Source organism: Lissotriton vulgaris, chromosome 3_1 (assembly GCF_964263255.1).
Source record: "Lissotriton vulgaris chromosome 3_1, aLisVul1.2, whole genome shotgun sequence".
NCBI lineage: Eukaryota > Metazoa > Chordata > Amphibia > Caudata > Salamandridae > Lissotriton > Lissotriton vulgaris.
In genome coordinates, this window is record NC_141689.1 from 2,092,259,664 (window position 1) to 2,092,285,061 (window position 25,398).

General features: G+C 43.1%; 1 protein-coding gene across 1 annotated transcript in view; it reads left to right on the plus strand.

The window, feature by feature from the left end:
* The first annotated feature begins 1,038 nt into the window (after window positions 1-1,038).
* KDR (kinase insert domain receptor) overlaps window positions 1,039-25,398 on the plus strand; it is a 62,225-nt gene continuing 37,865 nt past the window's right edge. The window contains exons 1-7 of the mRNA XM_086962638.1: window positions 1,039-1,285; window positions 14,336-14,411; window positions 15,112-15,308; window positions 18,107-18,228; window positions 20,533-20,701; window positions 21,496-21,635; window positions 24,383-24,554. Coding sequence (XP_086818764.1) covers window positions 1,213-1,285; window positions 14,336-14,411; window positions 15,112-15,308; window positions 18,107-18,228; window positions 20,533-20,701; window positions 21,496-21,635; window positions 24,383-24,554 — 949 coding nt within the window. The 5' untranslated portion in view covers window positions 1,039-1,212. The remainder of the gene's footprint in view (window positions 1,286-14,335; window positions 14,412-15,111; window positions 15,309-18,106; window positions 18,229-20,532; window positions 20,702-21,495; window positions 21,636-24,382; window positions 24,555-25,398) is intronic.

The window sequence follows — 25,398 nt, forward strand, 5'->3', positions numbered from 1 at the left end:
TATGCTGGTGGTGCTGCTGCCTCACCACCACAATTTCAATGTTACTAAAGTTAAAATAACTTTAATTGCAAAGAAGCGGTGAGCATGGGATCAGCAATCCCTCTCTGGTGCTAAAAGGAATAACCTTTGATCGAAATAGTCTGATATATAAAGTGTACACATGTTATTTTACTGTATATTGTGTGCAATGTGCAGCAGAATGTTGGTGACAATTACAATACATGACTCTTGGAACCTCTAAGGCTTAGAGGAGTAAAATGAGTGCTAAATCCGGAAGTATCATGAAGGGCGAGCGTTTTAAGGTAGATGGACAATGAATGAAAGATGGAGCCAAGTTGATGGGTAAGAAGAGAGTAGTAAGGTATAACTGGTAAACACTGCGGTGGGGAACCGTTTGGAATTGTCATGTGAGTGTATCAATGTGTGCGAGCTGCTTTGCTGGACTGTTTGTGTTTTTAGTGCCCGCGTGTGTAGATATATTTATACTTGGAGATCCTTCCCAAATCCCATTCGATTTCTCTTCAGCTGGTTCATAGACACATATTTGAAATGAGAGCCGAAAGTAACATCTGGGGATATTATGGGATCAGAGAGGTGTCCTAGCGGGGCGCGGCAGTCATTAATTAAGAGTGTGCCCTCCCCTGTTGCGCATCAGAAGGGGGCCTCCGGGCCGCCACGCAGCCTTCCCCACTCTGTGCGCTCTTTGTTCAACTGCGCCTTTACATACCCAGTTAAACGTAACTAAAGATAAACGGAGGATGAAAATAAAATTTCTTCTCTAGAAACCATGGAAGAACAACTAGCTTAAGAAGGAAGCGCTTAGACACCCCCTGCGTGGCTAGTTGTCGGAGTTCACTGCTTCCACTCTGGGCCAAGAGGGATCAGTGTGTGAGGAAACCCAGGCTCGCCGTTTGGTGCGAGCAGGGGGAGTGACCAGGCGCTGGGGGCGTGGCCTGTCGGCGGGTGGGAGGGGCGAACCGAGCCCCTTTTGCTGTTGGAGCTGCACTCCTCACATAGGACAGGGTGCCCTGAGCCCCGACTGTCACTGCTTGCATCGCAGCATCCCTCATTGGACAGTAGACCCCCGGGCAGAGTGAGCAGCGCAGGACGCTAACTGCGAGAGGAGAAACCCCGTCCTGCGCCCACTGCCCCCAAAGGATAACTTAAGAATCCGGCTAACCAACCCCCGGGCGCTGCCCTGGGTACCGCAGGATGGATATGGCCGGCCGGCTGGCTCTAGCGTTAAGCATCCTCTGCTGCGGGGTGGCATCGCATGGGACTTCTGGTAAGACCATTGAACTTCTATATTCAAGGCTAGAATTATTGACTGGCCAGAGGGAGAGCCACACATCTCTACTCAGGTTAATTGTACTTAATAAATAAGTTATTAATATACTATAATCTTGTCTCATAACAACCTTATTACTTACTACAAATTGCTACAAAAAGTGGGGAAAGTGGGCATTGGAAGTAATTTAGTAACTCAGAAGCAAGTTAATGTATCGTAAAGTTTAGTGGGTGGGCGGTAGCTGTCACTTTGTCCAGCTGAACCGGACTGGTTATTGATGGGAAGTCTCCTGCTGTAGATTTGGGAACCGGGGCACCGGGTTTGAATCTCGGCGTCAGCCCAACGTCTTATGATTCTCGGCAAACGACTTCACCTCCCTGTTCCCACAAAACATGAATGTGCCCTTGTGTAATCTAACTGGTGCTTTTGTTTCGAGGGGCCCTCTGTTCTTCCAAAACACGTCACGGGTTCTGTCGTGGTTCATAAGAGCTGTACGGTCGGGGTACCATTTCGTGACTGTTGCGATGCCCCTTTCGGTGCACACGTTTGAAGCTGTACCGGCACACATGTCACTGGGAGCGTCAGACAGCTGCCGGGCCAGTGTGCTGCGTGGGGATGGTGGGCTGTCTTTGGTCCGGTGAGGAAGGTGCCCAAACAGGGCACGTGTTACGCAAGAGAAAGCGCTATAAGATGTGGGTTTAGAGGAAGTGCGGATCCAGAAACGAATTTAGGGTGCTCCTGGGTCTGTCGCCTCCCACCATGGACAATCAATGGCATCTTTACTCCAAGGGAGGCACGCGAGGTGATCCTCAGAAGCTTGCACCCCCGTGACATCTCAGCCCGAGGACACTGCCGGGTGATGTGCAGCCCGCAGGCACTTCACGCACACAGGCGCAGTACTTGACACAGTAAAGTGCTCGGATAGCCTCGATTAGGTTGCCAGGTTAAATGTACTATAGTTTTCCCTAGGGGGTAGGCTGGGAGTCAATTGTATGAATATAGTTTCTTTAGACTGCATGAGCTTTGCTTCACAACGGGCAGTTTTCAGTCACTTGTCAACGACGGTCGTCAGAACTCGATGGGGAGAGATGTGGTCTTCTAGTTGTTTAAATATCTAAAACCAGGGTCTAGTCCCGACTCCGTCAGTTGTTCGTGTGATTTTGGGCAAGTCGCATTATCCCCTTGTCACGTGGAGTGCATACATTTGGAATACAGGGTGCTGCTCTCGCAGTTACCTGTTGGGTGTTCCGAGCGGGCCACCACATATTGGTCTGTGTACGCCACCTCATGCCCCTGGTATATTAGAAATACCAACTCTGAAGCAAATACCTCCCTAATCGGCAGTTGGTCAGCAGATTAAACTCTTTCCCTTCTGCGTGCTAGTAACACCGCACCTTTCACCACCCGAAAAACTGCTCGCATATAGAGTCGTCGAAATGCACCTTTTCAGTCTCTGCAAATGTCATTTTGCTCTGGGCGACCATTGAACATTCCAGCGCAAAATTGACCGGTCACCAGTGCAAAATGATCCAGTCACCTGCGCAGAGCGTGTGTGGTGCGGTCTGAAACCTGTCTTGTTGCCCAGGCCCCTCGTCCCCCATAGGGGTGTGTTGATCGAGTGCAGTTAATGTACTTAGTGCTAGAACTAACGGTATTTGACTGGTCAGAGGGATGGAATCGTTCATGTATATAATGCTAAGTGTGACTGGTTGGCCTATACTGTCCCCTCTGCCCTCGTCGGATAGTTAAAGCTGCATTTCTTCCAAACCCACTTAACCAGTGGCATGTGCAATGCTGATGGTTCTCCAGGTGATGTAGGACCGCCCCCTCCCATCATAGGCCTGTTTCACAACGCCGGTCCAGCACTCTAATTGAACACAGGTGCACACGTGTTTTGACTGAGTCCATGTTTGGTCCTCACAAATTATGTATTTATATGTGTGTGTGTGAACAAATCTATTTACAAGGGTGTGTTGTGGGTGTTTTTGTGCGAAAGCCCGTGCAAAAGTAGGTAAGCATCACCAACCTCTTGGTTTGCAGATGTTTACTCACTTTGTAAACAATTTAGATACTGAATATGTTCCTGTGCTCCCTCGTGTCATAGCCGGAGTACATATGTATTTGTGGACCACCCTCAGAAATGTTTGTGGGGTAAGAGAGGAGGGGATGCTACACCGTGGAGAAAACAAAAAACGTTTGAAAGTGTGAATGTTATTTTACACGTGTTCAAATGTTCATCACACATATTTGCTCATATGTAACAGATAACTGATAACTTATGTCAGTAACGTGGAATTCATAGCAAGGCCCACAAACTACTCCTGGGAATCTGCCTCTGTTACAGATTCACAGAAGGAGTTGTGTAGCCCTCTGTGAATCCAGTGGTAGTCTAACATTTGTTCCAGACATAAGATAAACTACTCTTTGTGAATTAAACACCAAGAGTCCAGTTCTGCGTGCCCTGGATGGGTCAGGGCGTTATGCTGAAGGCCTGCGTGGCCTGAATGGGTCACAGCATGATGCTGAAGGTCTGAGTGGCCTGGATAGGCCAGGGTGCGATGCGGAAGGTCTGAGGGGCCTGGATAGACCAGGGCGTGCTGCTGAAGGTCTGCGTGGCCTGGATGGGTCACAGCATGATGCTGAAGGTCTGAGTGGCCTGGATAGGCCAGGGTGCGATGCGGAAGGTCTGAGCGGCCTGGATGAGCCACAGTGTGTTGCTGAAGGTCTACTTGGCCTGGATGAGCCACAGTGTGATGCTGAAGGTCTGCATGGCCTGGATGAACCAGGACATGATGCTGAAGGTCTGCGTGACCTGGATGAGCCACAATGTGATACTGAAGGTCGGGGTGGCCTGGATGAGCCACAATGTGTTGCTGAAGGTCTACTTGGCCTGGATGAGCCACAGTGTGATGCTGAAGGTCTGCATGGCCTGGATGAACCAGGACATGATGCTGAAGGTCTGCGTGACCTGGATGAGCCACAATGTGATGCTGAAGGTCTACTTGGCCTGGATGAGCCACAATGTGATGCTGAAGGTCTACTTGGCCTGGATGAGCCACAGTGTGATGCTGAAGATCGGGGTGGCCTGGATGAGCCACAGTGTGATGCTGAAGGTCTACTTGGCCTGGATGAGCCACAGTGTGATGCTGAAGGTCTGCGTGGCCTGGATAAGCCACAGTGTGATGCTGAAGGTCTACTTGGCCTGGATGAGCCACAGTGTGATGCTGAAGGTCGGGGTGGCCTGGATGAGCCACAGTGTGATGCTGAAGGTATACTTGGCCTGGATGAGACACAGTGTGATGCTGAAGGTCTGCGTGGCCTGGATGGGCCAGGGAGTGATGTTGAAGGGCTGTGTGATCTGGATGGGATGGCGGTAATGCTAAGGGTCTGCGTGACCGGGATGTGGCAGGGCGTGATGCTGAAGTTAGCGGTTCATGATGCATGTTGAACATGCATCATGAAACTTCAGGAAGATTATTACACACATCCTGTCTGGGACTTGCTAATGCAACTTCATTACAATAGGCTTCAAAACAGGATACAGAGGAAATCCTTGTTTTGTGTACCCTGATGGTAGTGAAAACAGAGATTGTATCCCTCATGTCTTTTGAGTTCTTTTTCCAGAGGAACCATAAGACAGCTGCACCGTCTTAACACTCACCGCCTCCTGGCGGATGTTCATTTACTCAGAAATGGATGTATCTGCTCTTTAATATGCTAGCCCCACACAGAGAGTACTATAGTGTAATGGAGTGCAAGGCACATATTTTGAATTCTATATTTTGATGCTATTTATTAGGGCCCAGATTTACAAAGGGCTTGCATTGCCATGCTTGCTATGCCATGTCATAGTACATCTGGAGTAACGCAAGCCAGCACAAGTTGCTGCCCAGCTTCACTCTGCCCTGGAAAGGCATTCCATGGAGGAGCATGGCTGCTCTCATGAGTTTTGCGCATTCCCAGATTTACTAACAATAGCATACCAGGAAATGTGTCAAAATGCAGCTCCTTCCCAGGGGAGGCGTAACAAGGAGACATATTTGTATTTCTCCTCTTTCTACGCGTCCTTCATTCTGCAGCACACATAGAAGGAGGAAATAACCTCAGAGGATTGTTTTTGTGCAGGAAGGTGTCCCTTCATACACAAAAACAATTCTGCCTTCTGCCTGCAGTGAAGGCACCCTTGCATCATGGTGCAAGGGTGCCTGCATTAGGCTGGGCAGCCAGTAGTTGGCCAGTACAGAGGGAGAGCAAGAATGCGCCGTTCCTTCGTAGATATGGCGCATTCTTGCCCTCTCCATTTGACACAGTGCAGCAAGTTGTCTTGCTTCGTTTTGCTGCGTCAAATGTCAGTAAATCTGCCCCTAGGTTTCTACTCTTTTGAGGGTATGTGAGGGTCTCATAGAGTGGACTGAACATATTTTGAGGCCAAATGTGGATTTGTTGGAGCTGTGTGAATGGCTGATTGGGGCTATGTGTCTCTTCTTGTGGGTCATGTGTGGGTATGTTAGTGTTGTGTGACAGATTTGATGTGGGCTATGTTGGCGTCTCGTAGGGTTGTTTAAGAGTTGGTAAAGGTTACATAGGTATCTCTGGAGTGTTCTGAGAGTATCTGTTTTTGGGTAAGTGCTGGTAGTTGGGGCTCTGTGAGGAGTGTTTAGGGATGTACAATGGTCTGTTGGTGGTTTATGAGAATTTACTGGGCACTATATGATGGTCAGTTGATGGCATGCAAGTATCTATTTAGAAGTGCATAAGTGCTTGCTGATGGTATGTAAGATTCTGTTGGCACTCTGGGTATGCTGGTCATTTGATGGTATGCTAGGGTTAGAGATCATTTTAGGCGGTTTCTTCTGATGGTTTGTGAGAGTGCGATTGGAGACAATATGAAGGCCTGAAGGTATGTGAGTACCTATTTAGGACTACTTGAGTGCTTCTGGATGGTATGTATTTGTCTGTTGGCCTTATGTGTGTGTGAAGGTATGTGAGTATCTATTTAGGACTACTTGAGTGCTTCTGGATGGTATGTAATTGTCTGTTGGCGCTATGTGTGTGTTGGTATGTGGGTACCTATTTAGGACTACTTGAGTGCTTCTGGATGGTATGTAATTGTCTGTTGGTGCCGCTATGTGTGTGAAGGTATGTGAGTATCTATTTAGGACTACTTGAGTGCTTCTGGATGGTAAGTAATTGTCTGTTGGCGCCGCTATGTGTGTGAAGGTATGTGAGTATCTATTTAGGACTACTTGAGTGCTTCTGGATGGTATGTAATTGTCTGTTGGCGCTATGTGTGTGTTGGTATGTGGGTACCTATTTAGGACTACTTGAGTGCTTCTGGATGGTATGTAATTGTCTGTTGGTGCCGCTATGTGTGTGAAGGTATGTGAGTATCTATTTAGGACTACTTGAGTGCTTCTGGATGGTATGTAATTTTCTGTTGGCGCCGCTATGTGTGTGAAGGTATGTGAGTATCTATTTAGGACTACTTGAGTGCTTCTGGATGGTATGTAATTGTCTGTTGGGGCTATGTGTGGTGGCTATTTGTGACTGTGTGTTTGGCTACTGTTGGAATGCGAGGGCGTACTGGGCACGACTTGAGGGCATTCGGATGGCGTGCGAGTGTATGATGGGACATATATATTGCTTTCTTATGTGAATTAAATACATTCTGCTACATGGTTGCCAGTTCCTTGGCTGACCCTAGGTCAGTGGAAGGCTGCTGTGCCTACTGTCAGACGAGACCCTTCCTCGGGTGTGGAGTATTTATTCAGCCTCAGGTCATCTGTCTGCAATCAGTCTCACCTCCACCAAATCCAGCAGTTATGGAACTATTGTGTTCTACTCATAAATAGTACCCAGATGACGGGTTGTACATAGTCCCTCGTGTTGTTAGCCAAGAAGAAGGTGCTCACTTGCACTTGAACATGTCTATATAGCTCACATACGTGTCCATTGCTAGGATCTGCGGACCAGGCTTAGGTATGTGCACTGCATTCCTGTAGTACAGCGTGAAATGTTGAAATTCGTAATTACATTTGGACATAAGGCCATTATAGCTTTATTTCTACATCTCAGCGAGTTCCAGCTAGTCACCCTGAAGCTCACACTTGCAGGGACCGCTGCCTCTCCCCGGATTTGGGTTTGTCTTGTTTTTTCGGCACTGCTTATCAAACCTGAACATTTTACTTATCATGATTTTGTATTAGCTAGTTATTTGAAGACGATGTTTAATGCTGCCATGAAGCCTTGTACACAAAAATATAAGCCTGACAGGCTGTAGGCCTAGAAATGAAGGAAGTGCCCACGCTTTTTGCGTATCATTCCAGCTTGAGTAGTGCCCTAGTAATGTTCCGCGTTTAAGTCAATGCGCTGCTTACCGAATGTGCCATCCTGTGCTTCAAAAGCATAACTGCGCACTCTAGGCGCTAGCTTTCGAGGCACTCCTGTAAATAACGGGGATCTCGCTGCCCTCTGCGTCAGAGCCCTCCTGTGGAGAATGTTTCCACACGCTCCAGTCTTTCGCAATATGCAAACGCCTCTTCCTCTAGGGGGGACCAGACAAGCACAGCGTGTACCGTGGTTTAGTTTGTTCAGGAGTTTTCGAGTCACGTGGGAAACACACGGCAAAACAGGGGGGAAAAATGACCGGACAGGGTGTGGTGCCTATATACTATTGTGTGGCTCGGTAACGTGAAGTCATTGTTTACCAAAATCAATTAATCATTAGGCCTTGCAAAAAAGTAAAAACTGTCGTTTTATAGAACCAGCAAATGCGTTGTCATTTTTCCTAAGTACGTGAGATTGGACATCGGCTCATGATATTTCTTTGCCCCACGTGCTTTAGCAGCACCTCAAGCTGGCAGAGCGCACCGACAGGAACCGCACCCTGGCCCTGTGAAACGAGGAGCTGGTTTCTAGCTCTAACGGCTTCCTGTTATTCACGATGTCCTGCATAGAACGGCACAATTTATATTTCATAGTACAAGAGGGGAAAAATAGCAAAAAAAACTCTCTGAGGCCCACGTGCGATTAGCAGATTTGTCTACTCGGTTGATGAATGGAAAGTTGTCTTGCTGGTTGAGGGCTTTCTGTCATTGACAATGCTTAATTTGTAGCAAAAAAATAATAATATTAAGTGTCAGGGCCCTCGTCAGGAGGCCGTTGCAGCTTGCACCACCCATTGCCCCTACCTGCACTGCCAGTGTCAGAAACAAAACTACTACCCATAACACCCTACAGGGTTGACAACTCACCCTATTCCAGGCCCTAGAAGCTATAACAATGGCTTGGGCAAGAGATAACAGTCATTTTAATGTATATCGACTTAAAAAATAAATAAAATTACTGAGTTTTATATAGCGCGAACTTGACCTGAATCGGGTGTCAGAGTTACATAGCATCAGTTGAGTTACATGAGTACGCATTCATTTTTTTGTTAGGTACGGGGAGATTGGAAAAGCAAGAGGGTAGCAAAGCGTGCCATTAGGGCCCGGCACCTGGGATCCCCACCACGCCCATTGGAGGTTGTGGGAAGTGCTTCCGGGGTAATGCCCCGTAACGTATTTCCGTCCTGGGGCTCAGTGCAGGAAAAGAGGGAGGAGCTATGACTATTTAGTCCCTTGACCCACAAGGACGGCCTTCTTTTTCTGCGCCGGGTCCCAGGAGTGTCTGCTACAACTTCTGACTCCCACCCACCCGTCCCGTTATTTAAGATTTGTGGGGGGCTGGCGGTAAAGAGGCCACAGTACATTGACTCGCAAGGTTTTAAAGGGAATCCTCTTTACAATATCCCTAGGCCAGCACTGAGGGGATGGACGGTAAGCTCTCCGCTGGGAAAATGGGGACACCGGCTGGGGAGGCAAGGGCGCCAGGTCACAAATTGGGGCAGGGGTCAGCGGCCCCTGGTTATCCCCTTCTAGCCCCCTTAGCAGCCTGGTGGTGAGGGGTGGGCACCAGAAAATGGAGTACAAGGTCCAGATGGCTGGGGCCTACCTCTCAAGGACGCAGGTGGGTTGCGCCTTGCGTGGTTCTCAATTTGGGGGAGCCGAACCAGAGGGCCCCTCGGTGCTGGGAGCAAGCAATAAAAACATGTAGAAGTTATGATTATGATTTGAATGTTGATGTAAAAATTGTCAGGATTGATTTATATAAAGTATGCAATATATGTTATCAATATGCATAATTATTTGTCATGTTTATGTGTTATGTAATATTAAACATGGCCGTTTTTACCCACAACCTGAAAGTATTAACTGGTGTTTTGTGGGCAAGTAGGGAGCGGGGATCATTATAGGGGGTACGGGTCCTATAAGTGATTTTCCCAGAATCACAGGATGTTCAGCTGTCTTTGCTGAAACTCAAACTGAGTTCACCAGATTTGCGGTGGACCGCCCTAGCCCTTAGGCCAACTCCTCTCTCCTAATAAACAATAGTTGTGGTGTTCACTTCTAGTTCAGACAAACAGTGTCACCCTGTGGCAGATTGTCATAAGTGCTGGAACCGAGCACCGAAAACCACCAGCTCAAATTAAGAGCTGGTTGAATATCTCTGAAAATAATGGTAAGCGCCTTGAGCATACGTGAGAGCAAGTGAAGATCACAGTGCTTGTGGAAGGCCTTGTCCCACGACTGGGACCCCTACTTATGCTGCATTCATTCCACCACAAACTGCTCAGGTCAAAAGCACTGAGTGCGAGAAGGGCATGAGCTTCACTCACTTCGAAGATGCCCTGGGTCCCGGTAACATCCGCTATGGCATCCGGTGACAGAATACCATGCCACATGCTCCCCTGAAGTGGAAGCTGCTCCTCCGCAGCAGCCTTTAGATGACTGCCAGGCCTGCTGTTTTTGGGAGTGTCAGCGGGCTCGCTGGGAGTGAAGTAGATGTCCCGGGGATAGCAAGCCGGGAGGAGCTCCATCGAGGAGCACCTACTCCTCGGCTATTGTGCCACATCCATCTATCCATGCATCCATGCATCCATCATCCATCCATCCATCCATCCATCCATCCATCCATCCATCCATCCATCCATCCATCCATCCATCCATCCATCCATCCATCCACAGGTTCTTATATGAACTTGTTTACTTGAACTAACCTCTGGTGGAATCTTGACATTGGATTGCATAAGAGTTATCAGTGCTATTATGAAATGTTTCCTTCTGATACAAATGTATTGCATGATGAACATGCATAAAGTTATCATCAACATCTATTAGAACTATCATATCCCTATTGATTATTTATGGCTTTGCTTTTCTGGCCACATGACACTGCTGATGATATCTTCTCGCTTATTGCTCCTTCCGGTCATAGGAAATATAGAACGATGGAAGGCATCTGGGGTAGAGGAAAAGTAGGCAGGTATCCAAAGAATAGACATGGTTGGATAACACCCAGGAAGTAGACATAGAGGGTGGGCTTCTGGAAATAGACAAAGTGGGCACCCACATAGGGGATCGATAAAGAGGGGAGGCACCTAGGTCTTGCATCTGTGCCAGGGACCTACTTGAGGCAGCGTGCGCTTGGAAGACAACAGCTTATCATTGTGTTCAGTGAGGTTGCACGTCTCTGGCTCTGTGCTTGGTGCAGAGGTAGGCGCTTTTTCCACCCAGTCCAAATCGTAATTTCTGCAGTTGTCGTCACCCAAAAGGGTGTTTGGGGGCTGCATGGAGTGCCACCATTGATGGACGATGGTTGGCACTTGGAAGGTCAGAAGGAAAGCGAGATGTCAATCTTGGGGCTCTTCTCATGCTGAAACAATGCCATACTCCCGAAGAGGTAGGCATGATTAGCCTTATATTTGGCCTATTCCAAGATTTTGCGTTTTCATAGATTATTGCCAAACCAAGATGGAGCTAACCTTTTCCCGGTGAAGATATTTCCTGTGTAAGGAGGCATTGATAGGATATGGATGCATCGCAACATATTACATACCTTATTTTTTGTCTCGATCATCACAACATTTTATGTCCATTTCCCCCACTTTTTCTGCCTCTAGATCCCAATTGTATTCTTTATTTCAGAAAAATTAATGCTTGGCTGTTTTTCTACCATATTTTAGGGAATGTTTGGCGCCTTGTTTCCCTATATCTGTATTACTCTTAATCTTCAATCATGTTCCTTTACGATTACCGAGGATTTAATTTCTTCCTTTTTGCTTCTTTTGGGTCCTTCTCAAGGAGACAGACACTTGGGACCCTTCACATATACATTACATGGTACCGTAGCTACAGAGAGCACTCCCCCTCTCCAGAGTCAATCATAAAGGAAAACCTCATAATGCCCAGTCCTTGACATTAGGTGATGGACATAGTGGGAAAACTCCTAGGGAACAGATAAAATGGACAGGCATAAAAAGAATAGATAGTATGGAAAACACCCAGAGAGAAGACTACGTGAGAAAGTACTCAGGAAATCTCCAAGTAGAGCAAATACCCAGGGAACTGACAGAGTGGGAAGCCATTGAGAACAAAGAGGGTCGTACGGCAACACTAATTACCTAGTTTTTAGAACCAACTCAAAATTTCATATGTGGAGTGGTCCTTCAGCTGTCCTTTACCGAGTAGAGGAAAACGATTAACTGTGGCATTGTTTTGGAATATGCATGCGACCAGTTCTATAAAGGTACAAAATATCATATAAGCAGGTGTTGAGAGGATCGTTTTGCACTAGAATGATGCTTTTATTTTGTAGAGTTAAATATCATCGAGTCACCTAGCAACACAAGTTTAATATATTTCTAATCTGATAATTGGTGAAAGAATTCAATAAATTAAAGTATGTGGCCTACTGACTTTATTTTGCCAGATTCTAATGATTTTGTCCCAGTTGGCTCCTAAACACCACAAGAAGCAACAGTCACATTTTAAGAAATTAGTTTGCTTTCTGCAAAGTTGTGAAACTTCCTTACTTTAAAAAACATGAAGCATAAAAATAGTACAGGAAGGAAAGTCCGGTGGACCAAGCCAAACAGGAAGGACCCGAAGAATTCATCGCACTTCACAAAAGCGTGCATGCTGTTATGCACACTACCCTTTCCATCACGGCGAGCATGGAAAGGCACTACGATGGAAAAGATCTGGAGGATGTTAAACTAGCGGATGTGGCCTAATGGCCAGAGCTGCTGACTTTGAAGCTGGGGAATCAGGTCCGAGCCTCAGTGTCCGCTCAACACATCCTGTGATTCTGGGCAAATTACTTAATCTATCCCGTGCCTAACAAACGATGAACGTGTCCTTGTGTAATGTAACTGGTGCTCATGTAAAGCTCTCCCAATACTTTCTGGCCCAGTTCCCACCATATAAAACTGAAATAAAAAATCAAAGACATTCAGATGTTCAGGTCCATTTAGCTACGCTATGAGACTCTTAAATATCAGCTAACTTATGTGTTCTGGTGCCGTATTATTATCATTGTCCTTGTCTATGCTTCTGATGTTTTTCCTATGGAGGTTTATTCAAGCGCTATACAAACCCGCAAATAAATAAATAAATAAATTCAGTAACACAGCTCAAGAACACCCGAGAGATGGTCTCACCCAGAGGACGTCAGGTCTCTTCCTGGGCCATGCGATTGAAGCTTGTTTGGTCTGCAGATCAATTAACTGCCATGGCACCTGAGCTTTATCAAATACAACTTCTGATCAATAGAAGAAAATGAAATGGATGAAAGAGTTGGTAACAGTGAAAGTTTGCAATATCCGAGATATGCTGTTCAAATGCCCGCTAGTGGAGGAGGGAGGCAGCAGTGAGTAAGATGTCAGTGAAATACGTGATAGAACTCCACAGTCAATAAGAAACTGAATATTTATGAATTCATGAGAAGTCGAGTGAGGTGTGAGGGTGGGCATCAGAGTCAGTCCCATCTTTCCTCCTCACAAATAGGCGGTAGTTCATAGACTGACTCTACCTATCAGAATGCAAGCAGGGGGGTAGCTTCAGGGTGGGAGTGTTTGGGGTGTTACACCCCTCTAATAAATGTATTTTCTGGTAAATAGTTGGGTACAGGTGGCTTCAGTCGGAAGTGTCACTCAATTTCACTAGGCATTTTTACATACACTCAGACACATGCTCTTTTGCTTTCTCTGTTTTGAAACTTTTCAAAAATGTGGGTAAGTTTACAAAATACTGTGTTTTCCCTCACATAGCACCCCTACCAATCTGCATTTCTCTCCCCTTACACTGCCCCTTAAGCCTCTCTCGTGCATCCTGCCTTCGTATAATGTATTTTAACCTTATATGTTAGTGTGATTGTGTGAAAATCTGAAGCTCACACCTCCGCAGTCTTACTGACCAAGCTACGCCCCGGGATGCAAGCTCGAGCATGGAACAAATCCTACAAAGTCAAGGATTATGAGACCACACTAATGTCAGAGGAGTGCTATACAGCTGTCAAATAACAATAGAAAGACAACACGTTGTAACACTACTTCTTTTTCAGGCTTGGCCTTGAGACAGTTTTAGCTGTCTCGCCAGCATCCTGTTTTGCAAAAAATCAATAAAAAAATATGTATGCATACATTAACGGTTCGGCCATTTCCTACATTGGTCTGTTCAAGTGTCATTTACATTTTGATTCCTGTCAACACAGCACACACCATGGGGCAGTGGTCAGTCCACTTCATCCGCTGGCTGTCTTGCACCACGAGTGATGGCATTTTACTGGATCAAATTTGCACAGCCCTCTAAAATCGAGTACATTTTGTTGCGCGGGCTGGTGTTCCTGGGTGCTGGGCCCCTTTTTTTTGGTATACTTTTGCTGTTTTTTGTATATTGCATATGTTTGCATAAATAAAGGCGTAAAATAATGTGCACACCTTCTACAGCCAGATCTATTGTCTTTGGCAATGCTTGTTTAAGTAAGGAAACTTTCATAGTGTATTCTAAATGCAATTGAAATGTAAAGCATTGAGAGCAATTTGAGGATATTCCTGCTCACTGGCTTGATTGAGAGAGCGTCAGATTATGAAATACTTTTTTGACCTCTCAATAATAATTTAATATATAAGTAAGTCGTGCTATGTTAATTTGCAGTTTCTTTTCTTAGGTAATGGGCCAAGCCTCAGCATTCAGAATGGCACACTGAGAATATCCACTAATTCTACCCTTTCCATTTCCTGCTGGTAAGTTACTTCAGCAGCACATGTTAGTGAGGTTTGATGGTACATATTGATTGGGGAAAAGCTGCTTGGAAATACTGAACAGAACTTAAAAGGAACAAACATATCAGTACATCATGTGTTTTGGTTCCTCGGTCTGGAGTACCAGGAGCTCACCACACCGCAGTTATAGCAGTTTTTTTAGACTTATTCCCCTTGCTTTCATCATGGCCCATGGGAGCCTTATTGCACCGCATGATTGAACTTTGCTAACCTACACTTTATTACAATGAAGTGGAGCTGGAAACATGAATCTGACCACATCTCTTGATGAGTCCAAATTCTGGGGGATGATGTACAAAAGGGCCCCCGCACTCATGGTAGAGGCCCTCAGTCGTGTTGGGGGGGAGACAACCCTTATGGTAGAGCCCCCAGACTCGTGGTGGGACCTCCTCAATGGGTATCTTCATTATTCGAATTCCAGTAGAAGGATATTAAATAAATGGCAGTGGAAACATGTTCAACGGTTTTGATTTTGTGCAGTCCACGTTCAATGTAATTCAGTTGTGTTGATACTAAACTTTATTTTCATTGACAATATAATTTCAAAATCATATGCCAACATTTAGAAAGGCAACCTTTGGAGGATGTGCATGGTGTGATGGACAGCAGCCTTCTTTTATCGTTCAAATTCATAATGCTCTGACTAATTATGTATTTTCAGGGGACAGCGATCTGTTGAGTGGGTCTGGCCCAAAATTAAGAGCAGTAGTGAAAACCGTATTGATGTGCTTGACTGTAGCGATGGCCCATTCTGCAAAACACTGACGGTGAAAAAACTGAGAAATACCGACACTGGAACGTACAAGTGCTTCTACAAAGAAAGCCATGCCTTTACAAGTGTTTACGTCGATGTTCAAGGTAGGTTTGATTAAAGGCATATGCCTTTTCCTATCGCTTACTGCCATTGCAAGAAATGGTACTTTGAAAAGAATAATACTATTGTTGAAAAAGCAAGTGGAGCTCCTTCAGATATTTATTTTTATTTATATAGTAGAAAGGTTATATAAAGCGCGACCATGACCCCAAAGGGTATCAGAGCTCTGTACAAACAGTATGTAAGATGAACAAGTAAAGGTAATACATTAATGCATGTAGGTAGTCAGGGCAACAGTAACATGAGAAAGAGCAAACCAGGCAGGATTTATTAGCAAAACATTACAAAAGCATCATTGAGTGTTAGGAAAACAAATAAATTATACACTCAGAAAATATTATTGCACAATCATGTAGATGAATGATCTTTCGCGATGATACCTTCTCAGAGCCATGATGTAGGCTGTACAATATGCCCAGGCGTCCATTCTGAACATGTCTGCCACTAGTCAAACTTGACTATCCACGAAAGGATGTGAGGTGTTACCCACCCAGCCGTGTAAACATAGTGTCTTGTGTTATATTTTGTTATATTTAGACAACTCTGATTGGGTCTCATGCCTTCATCTAACTTTGAAAAAATTCATGGGGTGCTTCATGGACATTGTTTCTTTGCTGCTACATAATATGTGTATGTGCAAATTATAGACATTTGATTGTCAATCCAAAATAGTTTGTACTTAGTGTAAACTTTGTATTCATGGATGAAACTGGACAACTGAAGGAAAAGTGCCTACCTAAAAATGGTGCAGCAGAAGAAATAATGGCCCTCAAAGAATAGTGTTTCTGGCATAAGATGAATCTTATCTTGTCTGATGTTCTCTTCTGCCCATCTCAATGCCATGCACATGAGACTGCCATTAGTCTGCCAACCAAGGAATAAGCTGGGTGGGTGCAGCGGCTACCAAGTGTCAGATTTTAATATGGTCTGGAGAGGACCTAGTCATGAATGCGCTACTGAGGTCATAGCAGCCACTGTGGCCCATAAAATCGTACACAGGGGAGGGCATTGTAGAGATCTAAAAGAGGAAAAAAAGGTGTTACAAAGATGACTTTTATATAATATTCCTAATTGTCATACATTTTAAATACTTAACTAAGCACAGTTGTGCAAAATATACGAAATGCTAATCTTGACGTTTAATATTCCTTTCAATGTTTTTGTAGCTTTTAGTTTGAATGGCTTTTATTACATTTTTAAAGTGCCTTTACTGCTCTGGTATCGTGGAGTTCAAAATCTAGATCAACCAATAACCCTCACCGGTTGTTTAGTCTGATTCCCATTGCTCCCCGAGAACTCTTTCATGGTCTCCAGCCTTTGCCAGAAGGAGGAGGGTGTATTTGCTAGGTATGGGCTGCAGAACAGCAAGTATTCACTGTTTCCCACCACAGAGTGCTTATGTGACTACTCCTAAGTGCCAGTACCTCCCTGTAAGCCTCCTTTCATGGAAGCCGCCTCTGCTGAAGGAAAATCCACCCTCGAGACCCAGCTCGTTTGTCTTAGACTGTAAGTCCACATAAATCAAAGACATTGTTAGTAGCAAACTCCTTGTTATCTCTTAGAGAAACCTTGCATCGCTTCCTGAAACCCCATTGCTGCAGCAAAATACCCAGTCGTGTTTACATTTGCGCACATCCTACTGCCGCTCTGTGATGGCGGATGTCAGCCTCTCTTTTGATTTCATTGACGTCAGCTCTGCAGTCCGGGTATGCTGAATGCTGAGTGAGGAATGAAAACAAGCTAACACCTTTTCTGGATCGTTTGACGAAGCAATTCTGTTAAGAAGTTTGAAAGTCAGAGAGAGACGTCTTCTCTATTCCGACTTCATTGTATTTTCTTTCAGTTCAAGAAGTTTGATTGGATGTCTTATAGGCTACAAAAAATCGTTACACTGGAACAGGCAATTGCAATGCCTTGTCTACGTTTTAACTGGTGTTGTCACTCATTTGGTCAGTTGCAACTCTGCAGTCTAAAAGTCTTTGTTTGCTCACATGGGTGGGAGATTTGGTAAACTACAGGAAGATCTTTGGCCTTTCAGGATTCAATGATAGCTCAACTTGACACTGATAATAGAATAATGTTTGGATGTTCATTCCCAAGTACAGTACATATGTCAAAAGTAGATGGAAAATATGCATGTATTTATTCATGTTTCTGTTGAGCCTGGACCAGACCATGATAGGCATCTAGGAGCTGTGTATATGTCATCTAAACATGTAACAGCGTCAGTGATACTTATGGGTGTAAGTACAGAGTGTGGGAGTTGTAACGGAGTGTACTTCTAAGACTTGTTCTTGCAACACTTCCTGGGACTTCCCGAATAGAGGCCCTATTTCATAAAGAATAAAAATATCACAATAGAATATAGATTTTGTGAACATCATACCAGATTTTATAGATGATATTCTTAAATAGTAACTCTTCTCCATTTAAAAAAAATAACACTTTTGTAAGCGAGTAGAAAATATTTGACTTTTTTTCCACTTTGCACATGAATAAGTACAAGTTCCCTAGAGAGATCAGGCGGCAGGGGCCATGGTCAAAATAAATGCTCTCTGTGTTAGTTAGGCAATGTAGTTCCATGAGCAATTTATAGCCACACAATTCACACATGAAAATGCAAATAAATGCAAACTACATTTGCACATAAAGTAAATTAACCAAATGTCATCAAAACTTTGTGAGCCAACGGATCTAGGACAAGATTAAAAATATTTGTTATTTGAGCTCATATGTGGTAAACATTCAATTTGTCTTTTAACATTTGACATTTGTTTTCTAGATAGTTGCTCTCCGTTTGTGCCTTCTACCAATGAAAATCTTAACTTCTTTTACATCACTGACGTAACTGTAACCATCCCATGCCTCAGTACTGTGCCTGACTTGAATGTGACACTCTGCACGGTAAGCTATTACCCTACCTGCTTGATTTATCAACTCTGTGTTTAGATGGGATGTTTTTCTTGGAAATCACAATATACATTACAGATACTCTTACTGCACAGAATTAAATCCAGATTCCCGCTGAATCCCTGCCGTCATATTGTAAGTTGTGTTTTATCTTATTGCTAAGAACCTATTGGCAGAGACTTCTATTCTTTCCTTTCATAGACCTTAGTCCCTTCCCAGCTAAATATCTAGAGAAGCACATTAATACACAGTTGTCTAAACATATAAACTCCCTGCTAGGTCGGTCCAATCTGGGGGTTGCCTTCTTCACAATACAGAGTCTATATGGTTGCTTTTTGTGGATGACTATATGTTGGTAGTGTATCAGAGAGGATGCGCATCTCTGATCCTACTCGTCCTGTCCACAGCATTTGACAGTGTGTTGCATACATTTTTGTTTGCTCATCTTGCAGTTGATGTTATATAAGGTAAAAGCATAGCTTGACTGGCATCTCTCATTGACCAATGTCTACAGACCTTGATTATTTGCACTTTCCATTCTGAATTTCATCCTATATTATGTGGGGATCTTAAAGACTCTTAGCAGAACCCTACCCTTTTTTAATATATACTTCACCCTTTTCATTCAACTCATCTGTTCACATGGTTTTACCCTGCTTTCGTATGTGGACAATACTCTATTCAATGACTCCACAGGGTTAGAAACACTGATTATTATATTCTGAATAAAACAAGACCAAAATGACAAAAATATAATAAATAGTCAAGATATTAATTTATAAAGAATAAGTGTCAAAATAGCGCTCTGAAGCAAATAGTGCTGAAGGGGTTATACAGGGTCTAACTGGACCAGGACAACGTCAAGAGATCAGACAGCCCGCAATGGAGCACAGGCAGGCTACAGGACCCACGCAAGGCCTGCTGAGAAAGTCACTCCCTTCTAGGAAAAGTAGGGTGTCCCTCTCCTCAGTAGGGTTATGTTTCCACAGACTGGCTCCCTTATCTCTCTCAGGGATCTTGTGCATCTGCAAAGCAATCTCATATGCCTCAAACCAGCAGTCTACAGTCTATGTCATCTCCCACTCCATGATCAGGCACTAGACCCGTGGTTATGTGCACTCTCTTCTCAGAGGACACTCAAGATAAGCTGCCAGCAGCTTGGTTGGAGTCAGCCCTCCTGGCCCTTATGTCCAGCTCCCTCAGGCTCACCTCTTGGGCCAGAATAAGTGAGTTCCACTGTTACCCTAAAAGAGAGATAGGCATTGCAGTACTGAAACACAAATTTAAGAGTATCTCACTACCAGAACATGTAAAACTTAAAAGTACATCTCTCACTTTTTAAATACACTGCATCCTGCCCAGGACCTTCCTTAGGGGTGTTCTATATATGTAATGAAAAGGAAGATTTGGACCTGGCAAGTAGGTTAACTTGCCAAGTCGATATGGCAGTTTAAAACTGCACACACAGGCTCTGCAGTGGCAGGGCTGAGACATGTTTAAAGTGCTACTTAAGTGGGTGTCTCAATCAGTGCTGCAGGTCCTCTAGTAGCATTTAATTAACAGGCCCCAGGCTCAGGCGGTACACTTAACAAGGGACTTATAAGTAAATCAAATATGCCAAATATTGATAAGCCAATGTTACCACTTTTTAGATAAAGAGCACATGCACTGTAGCACTAATTAGCAGTGGTAAAATTCTCAAAGTCCTAAAACCTGCAAAAAGGAGATTATAAAAAGATGAGGAGGAAGACAAAACATTTGGGTCAACCATGAAAAAAGGGCCATTTCCAACACATTTGAACTAGCAAACCATTTATTGAATAGTGTTAATTATTACTCTTGTTTTTAGTGGCATTCTACATTTAAGTGGAAGTAAATGTTCCACCTTTCTATGAAGTGGTTGTACTGCACCAGAGAAGCTTTACTATTTCTTGTTGATTATATTGAATATGCCAATATACTGTGAAGATTAGCACCACTGAATTTAATTTCAATTACATCTAATCAGGTTTAAGGAGTAAACAATGGGAAATGTTTTTATAGTAAATATTGAAAAGACTGTGATCTGTTATATAAATAATGTATGCATTTTAAATGTTTTTAAACTTTGTAACTATTTCCCTTTATAGAAGATGATTATGACAATTTGTAAGTTTATTAATTTAAGCTCATAACACATTTGTTCAAATTACTTGAGGAACAAACATTCATATTATTAACAAACGCATATGTCTGAGATAGTATTTTCTTCACACATTTCTTTTATGCGCTAACTTTGTTTTACACTATTATTTTTAGAAGTATCCCGAGCAGGAATTCGTTCCAGATGGAGAGACAAAATCTTGGAACAGTCAAAAAGGTTTTACAATTCTGAGTGATTCAATCAGGTCTGCAAGCAGCGTCTTTTGCAAAGCTATAAGAAACGAAGAAACCTTTTCCTCTCCAATGTATTATCCTTGGGTTGTAGGTATGTCAGCAAAAGTTTGCTTTTCTACAAACATTTATCTTTAGTGAACATTTGCAAAGAACTCAGGCAAAAGTTCCTAGGAACATTGATCCATGGTTCTTATCATAATGCCATCAACTGTTCAGTTGTGAAATCACCAGTGATATAGCAAAATAGCAAATAATGCAACATTAATTTGCAATGCACAGAACGTATTGGAAAGCACAATGCCCTAACTAATACAGAGTTGTGTGTGGAGCGTTATGAAAAATGTGTATTACAGAAAATATTTTAATTCAGGTATAGATCCTAAAGAAAACATTTGATTTTGAAATGAATGATGCATTGTATAAAAAACTATGAACAAGTTTAAGGGGATGATATTTTTGGACTCAGTATATTTCATTATTATGTTGCATGTGTTGTTTGCTACGTTCAAGTCGGAACCATAGTACTAAAACACTGGTAAAGAAATGATGCCTCATTATTTTTAAACTTTTTGTTTTTGAAGCAGGTCCTCGCAATCCATGTGATTTGTAGTTCTATTTAAACTGGTGTTCAAAAAGCCAAAAGAAATAGCCAAATAATGAAGATTACAAATAGACTGTATTGACATTTTCCAAATGCTAACAAGATTTCAAAATGTGCATTGAATAAGACATATTGTATAGTTCTCATGACTTCGTGTTTGGTTGTTGCAGTTATTGGGTACAAACACTGTGTTCGCTTCTGTCTCTGAAATAGCTTTGTCGAATTCAAACACACTAGGGTTTGATTTAATACTTGATTTATCTTCTTTAATTTGTTGCAAATAGATTTCCAAATCCACGAAGTATTCATAAAACCCTATCCGGTGGTGGAACGGACCATAGGAGAGCTGCTGGTCATTACCTGCACAGCCCGCACTGCTTTCAACGTTAGGGTTGAAATTACTTTGGATTATCCATTAAGCAAGGTGATGATTATCAGGATATTTTTCAAACACTATCTTCCTGTCTGCTTGTTGTGTTTCAGTATTTCATGAGAAATGTAATGAATACACTTTGAATAGTTTTCTAACTTTTATAAACGTACCGTATTTCTCACTTGTGTGAATGAGTGTGAATTTGTTTTTGCCCCCTAAAATTTTTGGGCAGATAATTCTCCTACTAAAAATTTTGTTTTTATATTTCTACCCATAAAATTTACTATAGCAGGAATTGTCTCTTGCAATCTAAACTTTGCAACCTTGGCAATGTTTGCAAAGCTTGGAAAGTACTGAAAAAGCTGGAAACATTGTAATCTTACACTAGTTTGGGCAATATGTTGCCTCTCATACAGGATATGTTTTTTAACACTGGGAATTGTGGATTTAGACTCAAACTTCCTGATTCCTAAAAATGAAGCTGCACCTTTTCAATGGTAAAATGCTTCTTGTAAATATGTGGCTTCATTGGTTTTAACACAGTAGCTTATTTGCGATAGTGATAATCTAATAGGGTGGCAAGGCAAATGTGACAGGATTGCGCTTTCTTCTTTACTTTGCATGGACTCCCAAAGTAACTGGGCATGATCATGGGAATCAGCTGATACTAGCAGACCCTAGTCTGTATCCCCACATCACTTGTGGGGGGCACACTGACGTATCAGGCCTGGAGAACTCATACATCTCACAGCATATATTTATATTTTCACCACTGAGTAATGAATAGCAAAATAAATATGACCTCCTCTGCTCATGTATTTCCTGTTTGGTTAAGTCCAGGATCTGCAATTCAGATTTGGGACTTTCGATCCCATGCCTTCACTGACACTTCTACTAAGGCAGCACATTGCTTGTTCAGTACTGCCAAAGGAAGGAGTACAGAGGCATAGATATTAGTCCATTTAATTTTACCTGAGGCAAGTATTTTAATTTGCACCTCACACGCCCTTTAATCGTCCCAAGTGCAGGTTTTGCTAGTTGTGTATCCACAACACAAACTACACACAAACACCATATTTTTTGCAATGCCTCATCAGTTCTGTGAATTTGCGCATCCATAACGTGCCTTTTTCTGCACTTTATTAATGCAGGTTTGAGAATTTTCTTTAAATGTCATTTTGTGAAACTTTCTATAGTACAAACAAAATGAACTCCTGGTAAGGGATGTTTCACAGAGTTTGTGTTCGAGGAGTGGAATACATAGGTACACACATTTCTCGTTTTCTCCCATTTCCTGACCTATGCATTTACTTCAAACTCTTTCTTCGCACTTCTGTTTGTCTGTTATTTTGTTTAAGTTATCTTTCACCAGCTAATATGACTACGACCATAAGAAATATCATAAAGGGACCTGCAGAGATGCTCAAAGCTACCAGCTTACTGAAAAACATAAACTGTGTGCCTCTTTCACACCTTATCATCCACCAGTGTCCCATAACACAATAACTACACATCTGTGGTCCATACGCACATCATGAAAACACTTTCCACAAAGAATCCATACAAAGACAACACTCTTCCAACCACATACCCTAAGTGGTGTAAAATGCTGCCCATGTAAGCAGGCACTTCAATGGTCAAGCACTATAAAAATGTTGCAATACAATACATTGCAAACACAAGCAGATAACGTACAGAGTGCTGAAACTTTTCAGACACTCACCCCCAGTCACAGATCTGGGTTGAATCCATCAACATTCTTTAGCTCACTTTGCCACCTCAGTACAGACCCAGCTATGTGCAAATCAGTCTTGACCCTGTGTCTCATGGGAATAGCCCAGCCCGAATTGCCAAGCCAGGTGTTCCCTAAACCGGAAACAAGCATCCTGGGACCGGTTTCTGGGTAGCGCCCTTCATAAGCCAGGCTAGTATGAATTCAGTGGCAAAGTGAGCAAGGGACCCACGTCTGGGCACACCCTTCCAATTCGGGACAAACAAAGCAAACACAAGGATATAATGGACGAAGCGCCTAAACTTTTCAGACACGCACCCCCAGTCACAGATCTGGGTTGAATCTATCATCATTCTTTAGCTCACTTCGCCACCTCAGCCCCTTCATCAGCCAGGCTAGCTTGAATCCAGTGGCAATACATTACATTTCGTCTCTCCATTTTCTATCTTAACTGGCATCCTGTTTCTCTTCTTTTTAAATGTTATTGCTTGAGTTACATATTTCAGTGGCTGCCTTGCCCCGTGTTTACTGAACAGATTATGACTTTTACGCTCTATTTATCTCAGTATTCAAGACTGGTTTATTCTGCTCTCCCCTTCAACATTCTGGGAGTTGGTTCTTTGGGATTGCGATTTCCACTCTTCTCACCCGTAATTTCTATAATTTTGATGTCAAGTTCTGTTCAGATTATTTTAAAAATATATGCCTTTTATTAATTCGTGTTTTCAAAACAGCAGCACTCACTGAACAAGTTGTTCCTTTGTATCTGCAATTACAAAATTTATTGGATTATTTTACTGTTAAGCGCTCATTGACGAAATTGACCGCCTTTTCAATGCATGCAAGCGTTCTTTCAATGCGCCCTTGACCAGTGAAGCACTTTGCATCTCTAACCGTTTTTGTCATGATTTCATATCTCTACAAAACCAAACCTAAATAAATGCACTTTTTTATGCTTAAACAAATTAGTCCCTCCTCAATCGAATAGGGTTAAATCAGTTTTATCCTAATAAGACTCGAATTTGTGATCACTCTAAGCTGATTAAATGCTCTTGTTTTTGTATAGGAGAGAAAGTTAGAAGGCAGAGACAACACGAAGAAAGAAATTCAGAATGGTCTAGAGTTCTCAAGAACTTTTGACGTGGACAGTGTGACCCAGCGGCATTCGGGACTCTACACTTGCATAGTTTTCAATTCGGAAAAGACCAAGAGCATTAGCAGCAAAGTGATCATCTATGGTAAGAGCCCCTCTCGTTTACCTACACAGGATGTTGTTGTTCTGATGTTACCCGTACATTGCATTCAACCCTTCATGCATTTATCTTGGTGTACACAGATTCATGTACATATCATTTGTTGCAAAGTTACATGGCACACACGCCATCTTTCTGCTTCAATAGTTCATAGTAATACCATTTCTCATATTCAGTGGTCGGTTTGTGCCCCAATTGTTCCACTTTATATTTAATATCCTTTGTACTAAAAAATGTTCAGTTACTTTATATGTGAAGTAAGTAGCCTGAAAATCATGCTTCATCATACCATTAAATGACAAAGTAGTGCATAAAATTATACATGCTGGTACGTTAATATTTTATAGCGTGGAGCCATAGTGCCCCCCAATGTGAATATAGGACTGTACGAAAAGGAATATATTGTTAATGGTATGAAAACCAAAGTGCACCTACCTGGTCACTTTAGGTGACTTCCCTTCATTATCGTCGCTGCCTTGTAAGTAGTAGTGCATCTGTTTGAACAAAAGGCTCACAACTTTGTTAACTTCTCTTGTTCACTTAAATATCTTTTGTCACGACTTTCAGAAAAACTAAGCTTTAAATCCCTAAATTAGACACTTTTTCCATTGTGCGGTCTTCCATATGAACAAGTTCTGTTCTTACAGCCCTGTGTTTCTGGTGCTACAAGCAGCGACACCAGAGCCTCTTCTATTGAGTAAAGTTGGGCAGGGCTTTGCCGGCTGGCATATGCTAATATTTGGTAGTTCCCATCTTTGCTTCCTGTTAAACAGCTGGAGCATCCGTAGGTCTCATGATGGATTCCTGGTATGTCACCACAGTTTTACAC